Source organism: Telmatherina bonti (genome assembly GCF_933228915.1).
Source record: "Telmatherina bonti genome assembly, chromosome: 4".
NCBI lineage: Eukaryota > Metazoa > Chordata > Actinopteri > Atheriniformes > Telmatherinidae > Telmatherina > Telmatherina bonti.
The window spans coordinates 37,883,788-37,903,746 of record NC_136622.1 but is presented as its reverse complement, the minus strand read 5'-3'; the positions used below and the strand labels follow the sequence as shown (position 1 = coordinate 37,903,746).

Sequence of the window (19,959 nt, the reverse complement as noted above, 5' to 3'; positions counted from 1 at the left end):
CTGGTTAACCAGCGTTACTGTCAAGGAGAAGATATGCACAAGGGACATGGAACTGTTAGCTGTGAGCTTCCGTCCATATTATTTACCCAGAGAGTTTACCTGTGTTATTCTGGTAGAGGTTTATATAATACCTGGTACCGCACCAGACGCAGCCTGTGACATCATCAGCTCCGTCGTTGCTCGGCTACAAACACAGCATCCAAACTCATTCATGGCGATCTCCGGAGACTTCAACAACGTCTCCCTCTCTGCAACTCTACCAACATTCCAGCAGTTTGTCAGCTGCTCCACCAGAGGAAATAAGATGTTGGACTTATTTTATGCAAATATGAATAATGGATGCAGTTGTTCTGTCCTGCCTCCTTAAGGAAGATCTGACCATAATCTGGTTCTTCTCACCTCCACCTACAAGCCCATCGTTCAGCAGCAACCAGTCATCACAAAGACTATCAAAATCTGGTCTGCTGAAGCTGAAGATGCTCTTAGAGGAGGCTTTGAGGCTACAGACTGGAACGTCCTCTGTGAACCTCATGGACACGACATCAACGCCATGACTGAGTGTGTGACAGATTACATAAACTTCTGTGTGGACAGCATCGTCCCAACAAGAACAGTGAGGTGCTTCCCCAATAACAAACCCTGGATCACCAGTGACCTGAAAAAGCTGCTGAACATCAAAAAGAAAGCCTTCAGGGATGGAGACAGGGAGTTATTGAGGGCAACACAAAAACAACTTAAAACACAAACTAAGAAGTGCAAGGAGGACTACAGGAAGAAGTTAGAAAGTCAGCTCCAGCAGAATAACCTGAGGGATGTGTGGTCTGGAATGAAGAAGATCACCGGCTTCAAGTTAAAGGGGGACCAGCCTGATGGTCCATCTGGACCATTCAGGCAGCACTCTGAGGGTCATGTTCTTTCATTTCTCAGTGCTTTTAATACCATTCAGCCTGCTTTATGTGAGAAGCTCCATAAATTCCAGGTGGATACCTCCACAACCACCTGGATCTATGACTACCTCACAAACAGACCCCAGTTTGTGAGACTGAAAGGTTGTGTGTCTGAGATGGAGGTCAGCAGCACTGGTGCACCACAAGGAACTGTACTCTGGCCATTCCTCTTCACTCTGTACACCTCAGACTTCCAGTACAACTCTGAGTCCTGTCATCTGCAGAAATACTCTGATGACTCTGCAGTTGTTGGGTGTATCAGGGATGGACAAGAAGCAGAGTACAGAGAACTGGTCAGTCAGTTTGTTAAATGGTGCGGTGACAGTCATCTCATATTAAATAGCAGCAAAACAAAAGAGATGATTGTTGATTTCAGGAGGAACAAGAATAAACAAAGCACTGTTTCCATCCTGGGAGAAGAGGTGGAGGTGGTGGAGGAATACAAGTATCTTGGAGTAACCACATTTAACCCAGGAAACTCAGCTACTGTGTTCACAGAATCAATAACAAAGAGTGAAAAATATATATTTTTTATTACATTAAAAGTGAGCATTTATTTTATTTCTGTACACTGAAAAAAACATTGTTTCAATGAGCTGTTATTTTTTTACTTCAGCTTTACATTTTATATTCAAAAGTGACTGCAGCAAAGTTACTATTTGTTGTATAAAATGGCAAGAACATATATAACCACCATTTAAAGTTATTTGCCATTTGATTAGCTTTATTTCTGAATTTTTTGGGTATAGAAGCTTAACTTCCCTCTCATTTCCTCCAGTAGGTAAATGTACATCATGCTAATAAATGTTTCTTGCATTTTGTAATGAAAAAGCATTTAAACAGACAGGTTCCACGCCAGGATGTTGGATCAGACACGGGGGAGTTTGGAACTTCATCCTTCCTTCTGAACACCTGAGAAATGAAAAAGACATTTTATTTTCTAAGCACAGTAATAAGTAATATCTTGCTGTGTTCCTGTTCTTTTTCTATTAGCAGAATTTCCACATGTGCAGCTTAACAGAGACAATAATTAGAACACAAAAGATGGATATTTTATTTACTTTATTTATCCCAGAGAGGACACACGGATCTACATAGGTCAGCAGGAAGCTTCATCAGGATGTTGCAGCCAAACCGTGTTGCTTTATTTATACAAGATATTTCACTTCTTGTCATTTGTCTATACAGTAACACGGCAGCTACACCAGGTATTACGCACCACATCAGTGACTAAATCAACCAGACTTGTGGTGAGCAACGTGGTGAGATCTGTCATGTAGAAATCACGATAGATCTCACCACATTTTTCAGGCTCCTGGCTAAAACATCTAAATATCATCATTAACAACTTAAACTAACATCTGTGTTCATCAAAATCTCGCATGAAATCTGACGAGAAAAATTTTGTTAGAAATAAAAGGTCAGAAAAGCACTTTCATTTTTTTGGTTTAATAAGTTTTTAAACAATTATTTGAAAACACTTAGAAGACAGTGGACACATGAAAAGACCAAGTGATGACACCTTTAACAATGTCACAGACAATATTGATGTTTGGTCACACCAAGCATTGTATTATCCTTCCACTGTTTGCCCAACTTGCTAGAAGATGGACAGTAAAATAAAGCCTCTGCAATTCTATAAATTAATCTTTCAGGTCAGCTTTATTTGCAAACCAATTCACCATAAAGTCATCGAAGAATTATTTGAAGCCATTTAATTGTGATTCAGTAAGTTTTCATACATTTCAGTTCATAATAAATAATTCAACAGATTCCGTTGAATCTGGATTCAGTGGAATCATCTCGATCTGTACCCTGAAGCGGGAAACTGTGCGCTGAAGTTGGAAACCGTACCCTGAAGCGGGAAACTGTGCGCTGAAGTTGGAAACTGTACCCTGAAGCGGGAAACTGTGCGCTGAAGTTGGAAACTGTACCCTGAAGCGGGAAACTGTACGGTGAAGAGGGAAACCGTACGGTGAAGCGGGAAACTGTACGGTGAAGAGGGAAACCGTACGGTGAAGCGGGAAACCGTACGGTGAAGCGGGAAACCGTACGGTGAAGCGGGAAACCGTACGGTGAAGCGGGAAACCGTACGGTGAAGAGGGAAACTGTACGGTGAAGCGGGAAACTGTACCCTGAAGCGGGAAACTGTACCCTGAAGCGGGAAACTGTACCCTGAAGCGGGAAACTGTACGGTGAAGAGGGAAACCGTACGGTGAAGCGGGAAACCGTACGGTGAAGAGGGAAACCGTACGGTGAAGAGGGAAACCGTACGGTGAAGCGGGAAACCGTACGGTGAAGAGGGAAACCGTACGGTGAAGAGGGAAACCGTACGGTGAAGAGGGAAACTGTACGGTGAAGAGGGAAACCGTACGGTGAAGAGGGAAACCGTACGGTGAAGAGGGAAACCGTACCCTGAAGCGGGAAACCGTACCCTGAAGCGGGAAACTGTACCCTGAAGCGGGAAACTGTACCCTGAAGCGGGAAACTGTACCCTGAAGCGGGAAACTGTACGGTGAAGAGGGAAACCGTACGGTGAAGAGGGAAACCGTACGGTGAAGCGGGAAACTGTACGGTGAAGCGGGAAACTGTACGGTGAAGAGGGAAACCGTACGGTGAAGCGGGAAACTGTACCCTGAAGCGGGAAACTGTACCCTGAAGCGGGAAACTGTACCCTGAAGCGGGAAACTGTACCCTGAAGCGGGAAACTGTACGGTGAAGAGGGAAACCGTACGGTGAAGCGGGAAACCGTACGGTGAAGAGGGAAACCGTACGGTGAAGCGGGAAACTGTACGGTGAAGCGGGAAACCGTACGGTGAAGCGGGAAACCGTACGGTGAAGCGGGAAACCGTACGGTGAAGCGGGAAACTGTACGGTGAAGAGGGAAACCGTACGGTGAAGAGGGAAACCGTACGGTGAAGCGGGAAACCGTACCCTGAAGCGGGAAACTGTACCCTGAAGCGGGAAACCGTACAGTGAAGAGGGAAACTGTACCCTGAAGCGGGAAACCGTACGGTGAAGCGGGAAACTGTACGGTGAAGAGGGAAACTGTACCCTGAAGCGGGAAACCGTACGGTGAAGAGGGAAACTGTACGGTGAAGCGGGAAACTGTACGGTGAAGAGGGAAACCGTACGGTGAAGCGGGAAACCGTACGGTGAAGCGGGAAACTGTACGGTGAAGAGGGAAACCGTACGGTGAAGCGGGAAACTGTACCCTGAAGCGGGAAACCGTACGGTGAAGCGGGAAACTGTACGGTGAAGAGGGAAACCGTACGGTGAAGCGGGAAACTGTACCCTGAAGAGTGAAACTGTACGGTGAAGAGGGAAACCGTACGGTGAAGAGGGAAACTGTACGGTGAAGCGGGAAACCGTACGGTGAAGAGGGAAACCGTACGGTGAAGCGGGAAACCGTACGGTGAAGCGGGAAACCGTACGGTGAAGCGGGAAACTGTACCCTGAAGAGTGAAACTGTACGGTGAAGAGGGAAACCGTACGGTGAAGAGGGAAACTGTACGGTGAAGCGGGAAACCGTACGGTGAAGAGGGAAACCGTACGGTGAAGCGGGAAACCGTACGGTGAAGAGGGAAACCGTACGGTGAAGCGGGAAACTGTACCCTGAAGCGGGAAACTGTACGGTGAAGAGGGAAACCGTACGGTGAAGAGGGAAACCGTACGGTGAAGAGGGAAACCGTACGGTGAAGAGGGAAACCGTACGGTGAAGCGGGAAACTGTACGGTGAAGAGGGAAACCGTACGGTGAAGCGGGAAACTGTACGGTGAAGAGGGAAACCGTACGGTGAAGCGGGAAACCGTACGGTGAAGCGGGAAACTGTACGGTGAAGAGGGAAACCGTACGGTGAAGCGGGAAACCGTACGGTGAAGCGGGAAACTGTACGGTGAAGAGGGAAACCGTACGGTGAAGAGGGAAACCGTACGGTGAAGCGGGAAACCGTACGGTGAAGCGGGAAACTGTACGGTGAAGAGGGAAACCGTACGGTGAAGCGGGAAACTGTACGGTGAAGCGGGAAACTGTACGGTGAAGAGGGAAACCGTACGGTGAAGAGGGAAACCGTACGGTGAAGCGGGAAACTGTACGGTGAAGAGGGAAACCGTACGGTGAAGAGGGAAACCGTACGGTGAAGCGGGAAACTGTACGGTGAAGCGGGAAACTGTACGGTGAAGCGGGAAACTGTACGGTGAAGAGGGAAACCGTACGGTGAAGCGGGAAACTGTACCCTGAAGCGGGAAACCGTACGGTGAAGAGGGAAACCGTACCCTGAAGCGGGAAACCGTGGAAAAGAAATAAAATCAATTTGTCAACACTGAGCAGGATGGATTTTAACTTTCACAGATTTAACTTCAGGCAGAAATATCTGCAGCTTGAAAATTTGCTTTGGTCGTCATGACGACAGCAAAACACAGTTCATCTTCCTCTGAGCGGCTGTTATTTCCTCATCATCACTGCAGCTTGTTTGTGCCAGCAGAAGTGATGGCAGGTCAGCTGGTCATTAACATGCAACAGGGAAGATCACACATATGGCAGCTTCACACACACACGCACACGGCAGCAGCAGGCTGTGAATATGCAGCAGGTAACACCTGCTAACGACGGCACTGTTAACACACACGCTGCATCTGTTCCTATCTGTGTGTGTTTTACAGCGCAGGCTGTGGAAGGACAGGAGTTGTCTGCGCTCTCGACTACATCCATGACCTTCTGGTTACCAAGGTAACAGATGATAATGATGCAGCTGTGCGTGTCATGTTTACAAGCTCTGTACAAATGGTTAGCAGGAGTCCAGTTTGGTTTTGTTTCCGCATTTCTTCATGTCTGACCTGGAACTCCTCACACACCCTCTGCAGGGTTTAAACACCAGCAGAATGATGTCAGAATTATTATTAAACTTCAGGATCATGAAGTCCCGTTTGTGCTTCTGCAGCAGATCGCAGCAGATTTCAGCATCCTGAAGATCGTTCTGGAGCTCCGGGAGCAGCGACCGTCAGCAGTTCAGACCAAAGTACGTATGAACGCAGCGTTCAACTCCTGCCACCCCCACAGGGGTTATATCTTTCTCACCTTGTCTGCTGCTTTACTGTCACATGTTAATGTCCTTATTTAATGTTAATTATGAAGGACAGAAACATGTAAAAGACATGTTGGAGACTGCAACTGATGGTCAAAGTGCTTAAAATGACATTTCAACTTTAAATATGTTCTATTTTCTTTCTACTGTTTGAAATAGAAATGAAATTAAATGCATTTTCCCAATGTTAATTCCAAAGCCTGTAATTAATTAGATTGAAGGGTTTAATCAAGTCCCATCTGAAATATTTATTTATCACTGAGACGTCAGGATGCGTGTAGTTTAACATGTGTCCACCAGGAGGCAGAAGACAGATCCATGTTGCTCAAAACCCTGTTGAACCCAAAGTTTTTACCATAAAATGATGCAAAAGTCTCAGAAAGTGATATAAGATATGATTCCCATGGCAGTCGTTTACCATCCAGACTAGATGGTGAAAATAGTTTCAGCTCAGCTACATGCCCACCTGAGCAGAAATAATTTATTATAATGACCTTCTTATGGCCTCAGACAAAGGACTTGTGTCCGTACTTATCTTGCTTGATCTTAGTGCTGCATTTGATACAGTCGATCATAACATTCTGTTACAGAGACTAGAACAGGTGATTGGAATTACAGGTACAGCATTAAGCTGGTTTAAATCATATTTATCTGATAGACTTCAGTTTGTTCATGTAAATGACAAGTCCTCCTCACAAACTACAGTAAGTCATGGAGTTCCTCAAGGCTCTGTACTTGGACCAATACTCTTCACGCTATATATGCTCCCTGTAGGCAAAATTATTAGACAGCATGGAATAAACTTTCATTGTTATGCAGATGATACTCAACTATACTTATCCTTTAAACCAGATGAAACAAATCAGCCCAATAGGCTACAAAATTGTCTCATAGACATAAAGACTTGGATGTCTAGAAATTTTCTCCTCTTAAACTCAGATAAGACTGAAGTAATTCTCGTTGGATCTGAAAAACTCAGAGCTAAATTTTCCGGTTTTGTAATGAACCTGGATGGCATTACTTTAGCTTCCAGTGCTACAGTGAGAAACCTTGGAGTAATATTTGACCCTGACCTGTCCTTTGGCCCACATATTAAGCAGGTTACTAAAACAGCCTTCTTTCATTTACGTAATATAGCCAAAATTAGGGACATTCTGTCTCAGAGTGATGCAGAAAAACTGGTTCACGCTTTTGTTACTTCGAGACTAGATTACTGTAACTCTCTATTACTGGGCTGTCCTAAATATGCCCTGAAAAGCCTTCAGCTGATCCAGAATTCTGCAGCCAGAGTCCTGACCAGAACCAGCAGGAGAGATCATATTTCTCCAGTTTTAGCCTCTCTTCATTGGCTGCCTGTTGAATCTAGAATAGAATTTAAAATCCTTCTCCTTACATATAAAGCCCTCCACAACCAGGAGCCACTATATATCAAAGACCTCATTGTTCCTTATATACCAAGCAGAGTACTTCGTTCGCAGACTGCAGGCTTACTTGTGGTTCCTAGAGTCTCAAAGAGCCGAGCAGGAGGCAGAGCCTTTGGTTATCAGGCCCCTCTCTTATGGAATAAGCTCCCAGTTAGTGTTAGGGAAGCAGACACCCTCCCCACCTTTAAGACTAGGCTGAAGACTTATCTTTTTGATAAGTCCTATAGCTAGGGATGGTTAGCATCCCTTAGTTATGCTGCTATAGGTTTAGACTGCTGAGGGACATTTCCTGATACACTGAGCTTCTTTCTTTTTCTCTTTATCTCTTTCTTTTACCCCCCCCCCCCCCCATAACAGTGTAGCATCATTAACATGTATGTCTCCTGTCTCAGCAGGTCTCCCTGGCCGGGAGTAGCAGTTCCTGTTGTCTGTTGTCTTTCTGTCCTCTTCCCCCCACACAGCAGAGGCAGATGGCTGCCTGTCCTGAGCCGGGTTCTGCCGGAGGTTTCCTTCCTGTTAAAAGGGAGTTTTTTCCTTCCCACTGTCGCCAGTGTGCTTGCTCAGGATGGGAGATTGAGTTGGACTCAACTCAATCTGTTGGTTTCCTTATATAGGCTGTTATGAATTGGCCTTCATTATGTTTTCTTCTCTGTCTGTAAAGCGTCTTGAGATGGCATTGCCGTGATTTGATGCTATATAAATAAAGTTGAATTGAATTGAATAGAATGTCAAAACAGTCTGGACGGTAAACGGTTTCTGAAACAGAGAAGAAGGTTTACTCTCCAGCCGGAGCATTTTTCCCCTGAATCTCTCTTTTCCCCTGCAGGATCAGTATCAGTTCATCTTCACCGCCGCCATCAGCATGTTCGAGCGCTTCCTGCAGGCGTCTGTCCAGCAGCTCCACTCCAACCTTCCGGAGGTAAGAACCACAAACTGATGAACACGTGGTGTTGGCAGGAGGCGGAGCCAAGGTGGAGGAAGTAGATGTCATGCAGCTGCAGTAACAGGAACTCTTCGTAATACAGACTTTCTGTATGCAAATGTGCAGTTTCACTGCAGCTTGTTCGGAGCGCAGAAACTTTGAAAAGGATAAAACAGATGAAAGCTGCACAAAAACAATCAGGTAGGACAACACCGATAATTATTTCTGTGGTTTAATGCTGGGAAGTCCTGCGACAGAATGTAGTCTGATGATTCGCCGAAAGTCAGAAAGTTAAAAAAGAAGCTTTACAAGATTAAAACAGCAGGAATCATCAATAAAAAATTCAAAGCTATTTAAGTAACAGATATAAAACACAAAAGAACTATTGAAAAACAAAAGTGATGGTCTGCATTTTGTTCATGTTATTTCACTTGTTTAGGGTTGGTGGGGGGGGGGGGGGGGGGGGTGTATGGTGAAAATCAGTGTAAATATCTTCGTGTTTTCACGTTGCTGCATGAAAAAGGGAAACTGGACATTACAAACACATCTTTTCCTTTTACATCTTTTTGCTGACTGAAATTTTAGCTGATGTTGAATAAAAACTCCATTTTCAGAGAACAAAATAAATTAAATCTTCAACCAGCTGATTAACCATTGACAGGTGAAGGTGTCAGGATTGGGTATAAAACAGGAATCCACTGTATGTTCCGTTTTTCCCGTAAACTGACTGAGTTCAGAGTCAATAGTAAAACACAGTCTTTCCTCACAGTCGCAGACATAACAGCAGAATGTGTTGGTCACATGACCCAAGGTGCTAAAATTTACAGGATGAGGTGAAAATAGCTCAGAATAAACTATTTTTTTCATGGTGTCTGTTGTGGAAATTTTATGTTCTAACTTAGATTTCCATGTATGTCATTATCCTTAGCACATATTCATTTCTGATCATGGCTTTGTGGGCTTTCTGAAAAGGTCATGAACTTATGTGCTTCAGCTTAATTACACTGTCTGCTTATTCTCCTTACAGACATAGAAATGTGTAGATGCCCTGAGATGTCTGCATTCAGGGATCTGATATCTGATTAATTAGCACACTCTCTTCCTTTGAAGGGTTTTACAGCTGAGGAGTCAGATACCCCTAAGTTATAATCAGGGAGATTATAACTTAGGGGTCAGTCTGACCAAACTTTCTAAGCAACAACAGACATTGTTTATAATAATATAGGTTTATGAAATTCAATTGACATAGGCGAGGGCTTAAAAAGTAGTTTTGTGTAGAACTCTTTAGAGCTTTTTCAGACTTTCCACCCCATCGGACCTCTGGACTGTCTCTCCAAACTGTAATTTGTATTATTCTGTTCTTTTTTATTTTCTGTTCAATAAACTTTGTAATCTTCTTCACTTCAGAACCAAACTCCTCGTCATCGACAGACTTCTTTTCCCACAACAGTGTCTTAGCATTAACGGCTAATTTGTAAGCCTGTGGTCTTAGCGTTAGCTGCTAGTGTAGTGGCATGAAGTCTTAGCATCAGCTGCTAGTTTGGGAGGATGCAGTCTTGGTATTAGCTGGTAATGTGGTGGCATGAAGTTTTAGCATTAACTGCTTGTGTGGGAGTATGAAGTCTTGGTATTAGCTGCTAATGTGGGAGCATGAAGCCTTAGCATCAGCTGCTACTGTGGGAGCAAGATGTCTTAGCATTAGCTGCTAATGTGGGAGTATGAAGTCTTAGCATTAGCTGCTACTGTGGGAGCATGAAGTCTTAGCATTAGCTGCTAATGTGGGAGCATGAAGTCTTAGCATTAGTTGCTAATGTGGGAGCATGAAGTCTTAGCATTAGCTGCTAATGTGGGAGTATGAAGTCTTGGTATTAGCTGCTAATGTGGGAGCGTGAAGCCTTAGCATTAGCTGCTAATGTGGGAGCATGAAGTCTTAGCATTAGCTGCTAATGTGGGAGCATGAAGTCTTGGTATTAGCTGCTAATGTGGGAGCGTGAAGCCTTAGCATTAGCTGCTAATGTGGGAGTATGAAGTCTTGGTATTAGCTGCTAATGTGGGAGTGTGAAGCCTTAGCATTAGCTGCTAATGTGGGAGTATGAAGTCTTGGTATTAGCTGCTAATGTGGGAGTGTGAAGCCTTAGCATTAGCTGCTAATGTGGGAGTATGAAGTCTTGGTATTAGCTGCTAATGTGGGAGTATGAAGTCTTGGTATTAGCTGCTAATGTGGGAGCGTGAAGCCTTAGCATTAGCTGCTAATGTGGGAGCATGAAGTCTTAGCATTAGCTGCTAATGTGGGAGCATGAAGTCTTGGTATTAGCTGCTAATGTGGGAGTGTGAAGCCTTAGCATTAGCTGCTAATGTGGGAGTATGAAGTCTTGGTATTAGCTGCTAATGTGAGAGCATGAAGCCTTACCATCAGCTGCTAATGTGGGAGTATGAAGTCTTGGTATTAGCTGCTAATGTGGGAGCGTGAAGCCTTAGCATTAGCTGCTAATGTGGGAGTATGAAGTCTTGGTATTAGCTGCTAATGTGGGAGCATGAAATCTTGGTATTAGCTGCTAATGTGGGAGTATGAAGTCTTGGTATTAGCTGCTAATGTGAGAGCATGAAGCCTTACCATCAGCTGCTAATGTGGGAGCATGAAGTCTTGGTATTAGCTGCTAATGAGGGAGCGTGAAGCCTTAGCATTAGCTGCTAATGTGGGAGTATGAAGTCTTGGTATTAGCTGCTAATGTGGGAGCATGAAATCTTGGTATTAGCTGCTAATGTGGGAGTATGAAGTCTTGGTATTAGCTGCTAATGTGGGAGCGTGAAGCCTTAGCATTAGCTGCTAATGTGGGAGTATGAAGTCTTGGCATTAGTTGCTAATGTGGGAGCGTGTAGCCTTAGCATTAGCTGCTAATATGGGAGCATGAAGTATTAGCATTAGCTGCTAATGTGGGAGCGTGAAGCCTTAGCATTTGCTGCTAATGTGGGAGCGTGAAGCCTTAGCATTTGCTGCTAATGTGCTACTACTCTGAAAACGGTTTTGGTATTGATCACAAATGGATTTGGTTTGATGGACAAATTGAATCCTGTGTGTGAATCAGTTTTTCTTCAGATGTAAAACCTGAAGATGACGATGATGAAGACTGATCTAGAAAACCCGGACATGAATCCTGCATGAGGGATTGTTCTGGTTTGTCTTCCAGTCTTCAGATGAAACTCATCTGGAACTTTTGCATGTTTCCAAGCATCTCAGCTGAAAGTGTCGTTTTAAACTTTCGGGAAAATTAGCTAAAAAGCTCAAACTGACACACCGGCGTTACGTGACGCAGTTGTGAAAACTGGTTAATGGAAGTGAAAATGCAGAAGTGTCGACTAAAAACCTGAAATATCCTCCCAGAAATTCAACTTCCTGACATGGTTTGTTTCCTTTGTTCCTTTTTGCAATCGAACGCAGCTGCACTGTGGTGGATTCAAGGCTGGGCAGTGTTGTTGGGAAGGACAGTGTTTTCTACATCCTGCTGCGTTTCAGTTCTCAGATGGAGGCGATCCGACTGAACTCGGCAACAGTTCGTGTCAGTCAGCTGTGATTTTTGTTGACATTTGCTGTGGTTGGTTGGTGGTTGCTGCTGAAGTTCGCCAGTTTGATTTCCAGCAGTCAGACTGACACTGAAGGCACCGCTGTCTCTGACAGTCTGATTAGAGTTCAATAAAACTTTCTTTCTCACATATTAACGTCCTTTTCGAATTTTTCACGTTTTATATTGTGTTAAAAGCATTTAAAGAGTTAAAAGATTTCAGTGTTTACATATTTCTTTTCTTTTATCAGGTCTGAAGCAGAAAAATATCAATAAATACATTGATAAATTGTCCCTGCAACATCTGATTTATCTTGTTTCCAGCTTAAGAAACCAGAGAAGAGATCTATAACAACCCCTGCTGCCTCTGCTAACAGGTACACCTGTCTGTCTGCCTGCCTGTCTGTCTGTCTGTCTGTCTGTCTGTCTGTCTGTCTGCCTGCCTGCCTGCCTGCCTGCCTGCCTGCCTGCCTGCCTGTCTGCCTGTCTGCCTGCCTGCCTGCCTGCCTGTCTGCCTGCCTGCCTGCCTGCCTGCCTGCCTGTCTGCCTGCCTGCCTGCCTGCCTGCCTGCCTGCCTGCCTGCCTGCCTGCCTGCCTGCCTGCCTGCCTGTCTGCCTGTCTGCCTGCCTGCCTGCCTGCCTGCCTGTCTGCCTGCCTGCCTGCCTGCCTGCCTGTCTGCCTGCCTGCCTGTCTGTCTGTCAGAGAAACAGACGGGATGTCTCACTCCGAGGTGTTAAATTAACACTTGCTCTGCCTCCTGTCTCCATCATCCCACCATCTCCATATGTTACCATGTTACCATGGAAACAACGGCAGGGGGAAGGGGCAACTGAGGGGAACAGAATAAATGGACAGAAAGAAAAACAGATGAAGGGAGCAGGAAGAGATGGAAAGAGGAGGAGAAATGACAGCGAGGAAGGAAGGAAATGATGGAGGAGAAAAACAAAGGAAAACCTGATGGAAGATGTAAAGATGATGGAGGGATGAAGAGGAGGGAGGAAACGATGTAGATGAAGAAGAGAGGAGGAGGAGAGGATGAAAATGGAGGAGTGAGTAGGAGCTAAAGCAGGTAAAGGAGAAGGAGAGGAAGGTGATCAGTAATCAGCTTTATAACCTGATCCTTCCTGGATCATTTAATCTACCTGCTGAGGTCACATGGGCTGCGTAACCATGACGACAACCATGACACAGCTGGAGGAGGAAGTCGAGATCAGATTTACTTCCTGTAGAGATGCAGCTGTTTGTCAGATCACCGTTCATACTTCTCCCCGTCTGTAAAGGTTTCAGTGTGTTCAGGTTTCTGACCCGTCCCCAACTGAACTGACCAACCGGTCCCATACGGGACCAGCTGACCGGTCACCAACCGACTCACTGGTACTGGACCGAACCGACTGACCAGTACTGGACCGAACCGACTGACCAGTACTGGACCGAACCAACTCACCGGTACTGGACCGAACCAACTCACCGGTACTGGACCGAACCGACTGACCAGTACTGGACCGAACCAACTCACCAGTACTGGACCGAACCAACTCACCGGTACTGGACCGAACCAACTCACCGGTACTGGACCGAACCAACTCACCGGTACTGGACCGAACCAACTCACCGGTACTGGACCGAACCAACTCACCGGTACTGGACCGAACCAACTCACCGGTACTGGACCGAACCGACTGACCAGTACTGGACCGAACCAACTCACCGGTACTGGACCGAACCAACTCACCGGTACTGGACCGAACCAACTCACCGGTACTGGACCGAACCGACTGACCAGTACTGGACCGAACCAACTCACCGGTACTGGACCGAACCGACTGACCAGTACTGGACCGAACCAACTCACCGGTACTGGACCGAACCGACTGACCAGTACTGGACCGAACCAACTCACCGGTACTGGACCGAACCAACTCACCGGTACTGGACCGAACCAACTGACCAGTACTGGACCGAACCAACTCACCGGTACTGGACCGAACCGACTGACCAGTACTGGACCGAACCAACTCACCGGTACTGGACCGAACCGACTGACCAGTACTGGACCGAACCAACTCACCGGTACTGGACCGAACCGACTGACCAGTACTGGACCGAACCAACTGACCGGTACTGGACCGAACCAACTCACCGGTACTGGACCGAACCAACTGACCAGTACTGGACCGAACCAACTCACCGGTACTGGACCGAACCGACTGACCAGTACTGGACCGAACCAACTCACCGGTACTGGACCGAACCAACTCACCGGTACTGGACCGAACCGACTGACCAGTACTGGACCGAACCAACTCACCGGTACTGGACCGACTGACCGGTCCTGTACCAAACTGACTGATTGGTCCCTTTTGCTTCCCTCTGCTCTGATCTGTGAATCAAACCAAACCCTCTCCTTCTCCATTGGTACCATGTCTGTTGTTTTGTCTCCACCATGTTTACTTTGGTCTGCTTGTGTAATACGCCCTCTAGTGGAAACCTCTGGTATCAGCAGTGGTACGCCAGCAGATACATGGACGATTGGGTTGTGATGGAAGCCAAATGGCGACCAGCAGCAGCTGAGACAGCAGTCGTACTTCCAGCGTAACACGACTGAACAGCTTTGTTCTGTTTCCAGATCGTCTCAGCAGAGGAACATGAACGATACGTACGCCGTGGTCAACAAGTCTAAACAGCCCCTCCCACCTGCACCCACCGCTGTGGCCACACCCAGATCCAGCGGTGGCACCAGGTAATACGGCCGACGACGTGCACTCTGACCCACCTGAATGTCACTGTTATGGATATAAATCTGTGTCACCATGTTTTAGTTTTACAAGTTTTAAACGGAATCATCCTGTAAAATTATATCAACATGTTCTGTGTGTGAAATCTATCTATCTATCTATCTATCTACATATCTATCTATCTATCTATCTATCTATCTACATATCTATCTATCTATCTATCTATCTATCTATCTACATATCTATCTATCTATCTACATATCTATCTATCTATCTATCTATCTACATATCTATCTATCTATCTATCTATCTACATATCTATCTATCTATCTATCTATCTACATATCTATCTATCTATCTATCTACATATCTATCTATCTATCTATCTACATATCTATCTATCTATCTATCTATCTATCTATCTATCTACATATCTATCTATCTATCTACATATCTATCTATCTATCTATCTACATATCTATCTATCTACATATCTATCTATCTATCTATCTATCTACATATCTATCTATCTACATATCTATCTATCTACATATCTATCTATCTACATATCTATCTATCTATCTATCTACATATCTATCTATCTACATATCTATCTATCTATCTATCTATCTACATATCTACATATCTACATATCTATCTATCTATCTATCTATCTATCTATCTATCTACATATCTATCTATCTACATATCTATCTATCTATCTACATATCTATCTATCTATCTATCTATCTATCTACATATCTACATATCTATCTATCTACATATCTATCTATCTATCTATCTACATATCTATCTATCTATCTATCTATCTATCTACATATCTATCTATCTACATATCTATCTATCTATCTATCTACATATCTATCTATCTATCTACATATCTATCTATCTATCTATCTATCTACATATCTATCTATCTATCTATTTACATATCTATCTATCTATCTATCTACATATCTATCTATCTACATATCTATCTATCTATCTATCTATCTATCTACATATCTATCTATCTATCTACATATCTATCTATCTATCTATCTACATATCTATCTATCTATCTATCTACATATCTATATATCTATCTATCTACATATCTATCTATCTACATATCTATCTATCTATCTATCTATCTATCTATCTATCTATCTACATATCTATCTATCTATCTACATATCTATCTATCTATCTACATATCTATCTATCTATCTACATATCTATCTATCTATCTATCTATCTACATATCTATCTATCTATCTATCTACATATCTATCTATCTATTTACATATCTATCTATCTATCTATCTATCTATCTATCTATCTACATATCTATCTATCTATCTATCTATCTATCTACATATCTATCTACATATCTATCTATCTATCTATCTACATATCTATCTATCTATCTACATATCTATCTATCTATCTATTTACATATCTATCTATCTATCTATCTATCTACATATCTATCTATCTACATATCTATCTATCTATCTATTTACATATCTATCTATCTATCTATCTATCTATCTATCTATCTACATATCTATCTATCTACATATCTATCTATCTATCTACATATCTATCTATCTATCTACATATCTATCTATCTATCTATTTACATATCTATCTATCTATCTATCTATCTATCTATCTACATATCTATCTATCTCTCTGACTGACTGACTGACAACATGTCCAGTTAGGAGGTTATACTTCCGTCTGAAAGATGATAAACTGTGGGGTCCCACAAGGTTCAATATTTGGTCCCAAAATCTTTTGTTTTGTATATTATATGATATTTCTGATGTTTCTAAATGAAGACATTTTGTTTTGTTTTCAGACAACAGGATTTGTAAACCGCGGTGGACAACTTCACCAGTTTAAAGATTAAACCTAAAAGATGGTTTGATGAAAAGGAGGGAATTTTACTTTCTCAGTAAAAGGAAATAAGACCTTCATTAGAAAGAAGAGACTATCACATTCATCATGTTTTCTTTCTTTAAGATGACAGTACATCCACCCTACACCCCCACCTGGTTTATCTTATCTCCACCTTCTAATGACTTTATACGTCTCTTTACTTCGTCCCCTGTTCACATCGTTTTACACACATCACATCGAGCATAAACTTTTCCATAAATCTGCTTCCATACAGCATTTGTTTGTGTGTCAGTCCAATGTCTCCGCTGTAGGTCATGTTTTCTCTCCAAACTCTCCGTGCTGCAAACCACACGTAGAACCCTCATTTAAACAGTCTGCAACACGTTTGTACCTGCCGCCGTTTCTGCATTACTCTTCATAAATCAGACCCTCATGCACATATCCAGACGCACACGCAGATTACCAGAGGGTAGCATCGCCCCCTTCTTCTGCATACAACATAGTGGGTCATAAACAACATAACAATAGACTTTTTGTTTTTTCTGTTTTTTTAGAAATAATGGACCTGGTTGAGCTTCAGACTTTAATAATTATTAATGAAACAAATAAGAAATATTTACATGAAGCTGAGAACTGCAGACCTTTAAAGCAGTTTCTTCTGTTTGACGCACCGGAAGACAAATGATAGATGACTTACGTTCAGATTAACTTATCTTCTTCCTGCTCCTTCTCGTTTGTGGTTCCAGTGAACAAAATGAACCAAGACATCTGACCAAATACGTTTATGAATAAATACATAAAGTTCAGCAGAATTCTGTAGAAACAGTGTAGAAGTGTAAGTAAACGCCATTTGTACTTGTTTTGCTTCCAGGACACTCCCTCCCTCTCATCACTATGACAACGACCCCGCTGGAGCATCTGCAGCACCCATCTACAGCAGCGTCAAGCCGCGGGCCAAGCCGCTCAGCCATTCGCTGTCAGCTACGCCCATTTATGACATAGCAGCACCAGCCAATCACAAGGCAACCGAGGGGGCGGAGTATCAGCTGGTGTCAGGTAGGTCTGTACAGGTGGATCTATCAGGGACTGTCGTTACAGCATGTTAACACCTGTCTTTTGTCTTCCAGCTGAACATCTTTCAGCAGCAGCGACTAACGATGATGATTACGAAGATTTCTCCTCTTCTGTGTCAGACATGACAAGTCTCTGTTCACCTGGTGGAATCGGTGAGAACACCTGTCCGTGTTTCTGTCGTCTCGCATCACAAACAGCGATGCAGCCTGTTGCTGCACAAAGATCCTGCACAAAGCTAAAGGAGGGATTCTTAACCAGGGGTCATGCTTGGCCTCCAGCGCCACCTAGCGGCCTGCCAGAACCTTAGTTTCACACCTCAAGAGGAGCGGGACAGAGCAACCTGTCAGTCTAAGAAAAAAGAACTGGTGTTTTCCTTTAGACACTCATTTGCAACGCAGCTTCTCACCACTTGGTGGTGATAGCAAGTCCTTAGAACTGGATCTATGCTCGTAAAATGTCAGTAGAGTAGTACCAGCCTCTTCGTACAGTAGAACTTGCATCTACGTACAGTTGAACATCTAGGTGTGGAAGGACCAGGGTGTATGTACGGTTGTGCCGGTGAGATGAAAAAATAAAAATAAAAAAGATGACAAAAATGGTCCCAAATCCTCTTAAAGGCACAAATATAGAAAAGATCCAGTTTTTAAAGTACTGAACGGAAGTAACAAAGGTCAGAGGTAAGGTAAGAGGTCTGCAGCGAGACTTGGGTAATGTTGGCTTACGTTAGCTAATGCTAAGTACGTGACCTAACACTAGCCAGTGCTAGTTACTGCTAACTAACATTAGCTAATGCGAGTTGTCACTACCTAAAACTAGCCAGTACTAATTACTGCTAGCTAACATTAGTTAATGCTAGTTACTACCAGCTAATGTTAGCTAATTCTAGCCAGTACTATTTACTGCTAGCAAACATTAGCTAATGCTCGTTAATGCTAATGCTAGCCAGTGCTAGGTACGGCTAGCTGACACTACCTAATGCTAGTAACTGCTAGCTAATGTTAGCTAATTCTAGCCAATGCTAGTTACCGCTGGCTAACAGCCAGTACTAGGTACTGCTTGCTAACATTAGTTAATGCTCGTTACAGCTAGCTAACATTACTCAGTACCAATTACTGCTAGCTAACCTTAGCTCATGCTAGTTACAACTTGCTAATTTTTGCGATGACTAGTTACTGCCAGCTATCACTAGCCAGTACTAGGCATAGATGTCATGTATACATAGATGCTACATCGTATCACGCTGCCGATATAAGCTGACGTCTCATTGTGCCGCCATCTTGGATGGGTCTCCCATGCGCCTACAATGCATTTAAGTGTAGGAACAACCACAAAAATCGCTTCACATATTAGCTAATGCTAATTACGGCTAGCTAATGCTAGCCAATGCTTTTCATGAGTCTGTTACTTAAAACTTGTCCAACTCCGTCTCTGATCGCTGCTGTTGCATCTCGCGGGAAGCTTGAGATGGACGAGGATCCATGAAGGAGGTGATGATGTAAAAATCTGCCGCCTGGCTCCATTTCTCTACATGATGATGTATTTTCCTCTGTTTTCAGGGTTTAACTGTCGGGTACGGAAGCCCAGAGGACCCAGAGATCCTCCTGCTGAGTGGAGCCGACTGGAGAGATGAACTGATTAAATTGGTCTGGACCATTAAACTGGACTGAATAGGAAAGATTCAGATTCCATGTTTGATGTGTTTTCAGACCAACAACACACTGATGGATGGATGGATGGATAGATGGACCAACGGATGGATGGGTGATGGATGAAACATTAAATAAATAAAATCAGATATGTGGAAGCGTCCACATTGTTCCCTTCTGATGACGTTTCATCCCAACTCTTTCTTTCTTTTTATAATTGGGTTTTATTGTTGCTGGGGTTTTTTTTAACCTGTTTTACTGTGTTTTTACCTGCTGTCACCAGAATATTTACTTTTAAACCAAAGATAGTTTTTATTGATATCATTAGTTTAGTACTTTTAATTAGATTTTATTTTGTTCTGCACTTTGGTCATTGGAGGTTGTGGGGTTTTTTTTGGTTTTTTTTTTGTTTTGTTTTGTTTTTTTGTCTTGTCCAGCATTTAGGCAGCAGAATGATGGTCTGGATGTTCTGCTGAGCAAATTTTCTCTGCCAAGGGAAGCTTTATAGATATAATGATCCTCTTGACTTTCTGAATTTTTATCTTATTTCTATATTTATTTGTATTATTGTTTGAATTATAGAGTTTGTACTGCTGGACCAGAGAGGACAGATGGAAGACAGAAAGAGAAAGAAGAAAAAACACCTCATAGGAAAAGTGA

At 43.4% G+C, this 19,959-nt stretch overlaps 1 protein-coding gene across 1 annotated transcript in view; it reads left to right on the top strand.

Annotated features, from left to right (window-relative positions):
• The window catches only part of ptpn18 (protein tyrosine phosphatase non-receptor type 18), a gene marked incomplete at its 5' end in the record, with an annotated part of 32,004 nt that extends 12,700 nt beyond the window's left edge, over positions 1-19,304 (top strand). The window contains 8 exons of the mRNA XM_079238769.1: positions 5,609-5,675; positions 5,887-5,964; positions 8,281-8,373; positions 12,261-12,313; positions 14,563-14,676; positions 17,451-17,635; positions 17,707-17,805; positions 19,210-19,304. Of these exons, the coding sequence (XP_079094895.1) occupies positions 5,609-5,675; positions 5,887-5,964; positions 8,281-8,373; positions 12,261-12,313; positions 14,563-14,676; positions 17,451-17,635; positions 17,707-17,805; positions 19,210-19,283 (763 nt within the window). The 3' untranslated portion in view covers positions 19,284-19,304. The remainder of the gene's footprint in view (positions 1-5,608; positions 5,676-5,886; positions 5,965-8,280; positions 8,374-12,260; positions 12,314-14,562; positions 14,677-17,450; positions 17,636-17,706; positions 17,806-19,209) is intronic.
• Between the last annotated feature and the right edge of the window lie 655 nt (positions 19,305-19,959).